This window comes from Myotis davidii, unplaced genomic scaffold (assembly GCF_000327345.1).
Source record: "Myotis davidii unplaced genomic scaffold, ASM32734v1 scaffold1430, whole genome shotgun sequence".
NCBI lineage: Eukaryota > Metazoa > Chordata > Mammalia > Chiroptera > Vespertilionidae > Myotis > Myotis davidii.
The window spans coordinates 40925-44937 of record NW_006281750.1 but is presented as its reverse complement, the minus strand read 5'-3'; the positions used below and the strand labels follow the sequence as shown (position 1 = coordinate 44937).

The following is a 4013-nucleotide window of genomic DNA, read 5'->3' as shown; positions in this document are numbered from 1 at the left end:
TTTTTCATCTATACCATTTTCCCAAATGGAGAAGTTATTGGAGATTCACAGAGTTTTGAGATTGAAAACTGTCTAGTCAACAAGGTGAGTGCCTTTAGCAAAAAAATCACAAGAACAGAAATAAATGGTATCATAGGTACTGCCTATTTAACCTCAGAGAGGGAAAAAAATGAATCCAGAAAAGTAAAATGAGTTGTCCAAAAGTTTCCAGGCAGCTAGCACAATAATTTTCCAAGTCCACAAAATTGCTTCCACATAAAACATAATTTAACTTTGTATCCATGGTGCCCAATTCCACTGATTCAATTGTGTGAGGTATGTAAGAGGCTGTGACTCAAACGTTTCAAAAACTTGAAGAACAAATAGAAAACTGTATTATGAATCAGAGGTAATGATGCGCCTCTACTAGTAAAATTCAAGCAAGGCATCTATCCCTAATGACCCTGCATTGCCTCCTTAGGGCAACACAGCCTTTCAACAGCAAAGGCAAGATGATAAAAGAGGTTCCTTCCTGTCTGATGCTTCCCAGCGTAGTCATTAAAGCTAAATGTCAGGATGACCCAGAAATGTGGTCACTGCAGGATGACACAAGCAGAAGTGCGGGATGACTGTTCCTTCATGTCTCGCAGGTGGATTTGAGCTTCAACCCAGCAATAAGTCCTCCAGCCTCGCAGGCCCACCTGCGAGTCACAGCTTCTCCTCAGTCGCTCTGTGCCCTCCGCGCAGTGGACCAAAGCGTGCACCTCCTGAGGCCTGAGGCAGAGCTCTCCCCGTCCTCGGTGAGTTCCCTCAGCCTCAGGGGTTAGAAAGGGCTGCATGAGGTGCTCAGAGCAAAGAGAAGGCCCTGTTGAGAGTAAAATGCAAGAATATAATAAAAATATTTACCATTTGTCTAATATTATATAGTATCTCAAGCTCTCCCACACATTTTCTCATTTACTCTTTCCAGCATCCCAGAGAGTAAGCAACAGCCCTATTTTATGATGTAAAAACTAAGGTTTGTAGCCCTTGCCGGTATGGCTCAGTGGATAGAGCATGGGCCTGCAGACTGAAGGATCCCGGGTTTGGTTCCTGTCAAGGGCACATGCCCAGGTTGCAGGCTCAGGCCCCAGTAGGAGGCCTGCAGGAAGCTGCCAATCAATGATTCTCTCTCATTGACGTTTCTATTTCTCTCTCCTTCCCCCTTCCTCTCTGAAATCAATAAAAATATGTACTTTTAAAAAAGAATGTTTTTTTAAAAAGCACTGAGGTTTGTAACAGTTGAGACTTGTGCCAGCTTACCCAGAAGTGACATGGCTGAGACGTCATTCTGAAACTGCCCGCAAACTGCCATCTCCTCCTTGACATAACTTCCATTCCTATAAAGAATCAAACCTAAACCTGTTAACTCATGATTTACAATAATCTTAATGAAAGCTAACTTTTGTTAAGATTTAATACTTATATAGGTCATGCCAAAAAAAGAAAATAATGTAATAAATTGCATAAGTAAAATCATTGTTGACCAAAAATAAAACAAATTAAATCATTTTTGGTCACTGGAGTAATTAATTTTATAAAATTAATACAAGCATGTCATGAAACTTTCAATGGATCTAACAGTGTATGTCTCTAGAGTACTTGGGGTCTGTAAAAGTGGTAATAAATGATTCACAAATTATTTTCAATTAAAAAAGAACATGACCTCTCACACCATTGTCAGGAATGATGATTCACAGACTAAAATTTTAAGTCTCTCCTTTTTTCTAGAATTATATAATTCATGGTGGTAATATTTGGAGTGTCATGCTGATTTATTGCTGTTATCAGCAGCAGCAGCAGCAGCACACGGTGTAGGCACTAGCAAAATACCAGTAAACATATCACAATCCTTGTCCTTATAGAGCAGTGAATATTTGGAGTGTCATGCTGATTTATTGCTGTTAGCAGCAGCAGCAGCAGCACACGGTGTACTGGGTCTGTTGTAGGCGCTAGCAAAATACCAGTAAACATATCACAACTCTTGTCCTTATAGAGCAGTGACTTGAGAGAGACTATAATAAAAGGTTTACATGGCTCAGAAAAATAAAAGGTGAAATACTGGTTAACAATTGGTATTAGGAGAAAATATTTTCAAACAGGGTTTTTTAAGAGAAATCTTTCAGCAAAAAGAGAAAATTCAGAGGCTACTTTTCTAACCTATAGGTAGAACTACATTATTCATATTTTGAATTTTTCAGTATAAGTCAATTAAATTATACGTTACTAGAGGCCCAGTGCACAAAAATTTGTGCACTTGGGGGTGGGAGGTCCCTCAGCCCAGCGTGTACCCTCTCACAATCTGGGACCCCTCCGAGGAATTCTACCTGCTGGCTTAGGCCTGATCCCCCGGTACCCAAAGTTTAGTCTCTTTTTGTCAACTTGTGATTGATCCCTTTACCCAATTCATTCTCTTCCCACCCTCCTTCCCCTCTGATAACCATAATTGTCTGTATCTATGAGTTTTAGATTTTTTTTGTTTGTTTATATGTTTGTTTTGTTTGCTCATTTGCTGCTTTTTTTTTATATCTAAGACTAGAGCTTGGTGTATAAAATTCGTACACAGGTAGGTCCCTAGGCCTGGCCAGCAATCAGAGCCAATCTATGGGGTGACTGGTGGGGCAATCTGGATGCCCCCACTGGCACCTGCCTTGGCTGGCCTAGGGCCTGCAGGCTGGGGGCAGCTCCTGCGTTGAGCGTCTGCCCCCTGGTGGTCAGTGCGCATCATAGTGACCAGTCATTCCACTGATCCTTCCACTGTTCGGTCGATTTGCATAGTAGGCTTTTATTATATAGGATATGAGTGAAATCATACAGTTCTTGTCCTTTTTCACCTGATTTATTTTATTTAGTATAATACTCTCAAGATCTATCCATGTTGTCACAAATAGCAACATTTCATGTTTTTTATGGCTGAGTAGAATTCCATGGTATATATGTACCACATCTTCTTTCAAAGGACTCTGTCATCAATCATCTGTGAAAGGGCACACCTGTTTTTTTTAAAAGGGCAGCAGGAGCAGGAGGCACACAGGAGTTGCTGGTCCATAGCAATTCTGAGATCCAGCCAAGCAAATGTTGCAAATTATTTGATATGACTCAGTCTTACTCTAGACCAGGAATAAATATCCAGGCCTCTTAGTTCCATTCTGTAGGTTCTGGGTTCTTTCCTCTGTCATCCTTCTTGTTCCTAAAAGTGACCTGTGTTTACAATTGTGTAGATAGTGTTCTATTGATTATAGATGATATGTAGTCATTGATGTACCTGTGTGGTTCTATCTAAGAACAAAGCTCAATAGAAATAGAAGTTTATAGATGGCAATAGTTCTTACCTAAATTTCTCAGAGCATTGATTAGTCATCCAACACAGAAGCAAGTTAGATCTCCTTCCCATATTTGGTCTAGTTTTATTTCTAAACTTTACAGTGAAGTTTTTATTAGTCCTTGGTAATTTAAGATTCTATTATTCCATGGAACTATTTTCCCAAGTAGATTTTACAATTTTAGAACAAAAAACACTGTTAAGGAGGTGGAGAGGGTATAGATGAGATAAATGGTGATGGGGAAAATAAAGTAAAATTCTTAAAAAAAAATACAACGTTCAAAATACACAAAATTTTTAACCTCTCTAAGGTACCAATAGCATGAAGGTACTCAAGAAAAGGATAATTATCATACTTTTCTTAGTTTACTGTATATTTCAAAACAAGAGCAAGTAAGTTCTGTCTTTAATTTCTCTACTGTTACAGGTATATAATCTGCTACCTGTAAAGGATCTCACTTATTTCCCTGAAAATTTGGACCAGGAGGAGGAAGGACAAGCAAACTGTCGTTATACTCGTTCTACTCCTCCTATTGGTGGAAGCTTCTCTATTCCCTCAGTTAATTACTATATTAATTATGATGAAGAAGATATGTATAGCTTCTTAAAGGTAAATTCCTTACTACTTACTAAGGTACTAGCTTATGAAAGTTTGAATGTTAGTAAAACTTTA

General features: G+C 38.9%; 1 protein-coding gene across 1 annotated transcript in view; it reads left to right on the top strand.

The window, feature by feature from the left end:
- The window catches only part of PZP (pregnancy-zone protein), a 36835-nt gene that overhangs the window by 12127 nt on the left and 20695 nt on the right, over nucleotides 1-4013 (top strand). The window contains exons 13-15 of the mRNA XM_015558722.1: nucleotides 4-84; nucleotides 630-779; nucleotides 3768-3950. Of these exons, the coding sequence (XP_015414208.1) occupies nucleotides 4-84; nucleotides 630-779; nucleotides 3768-3950 (414 nt within the window). The remainder of the gene's footprint in view (nucleotides 1-3; nucleotides 85-629; nucleotides 780-3767; nucleotides 3951-4013) is intronic.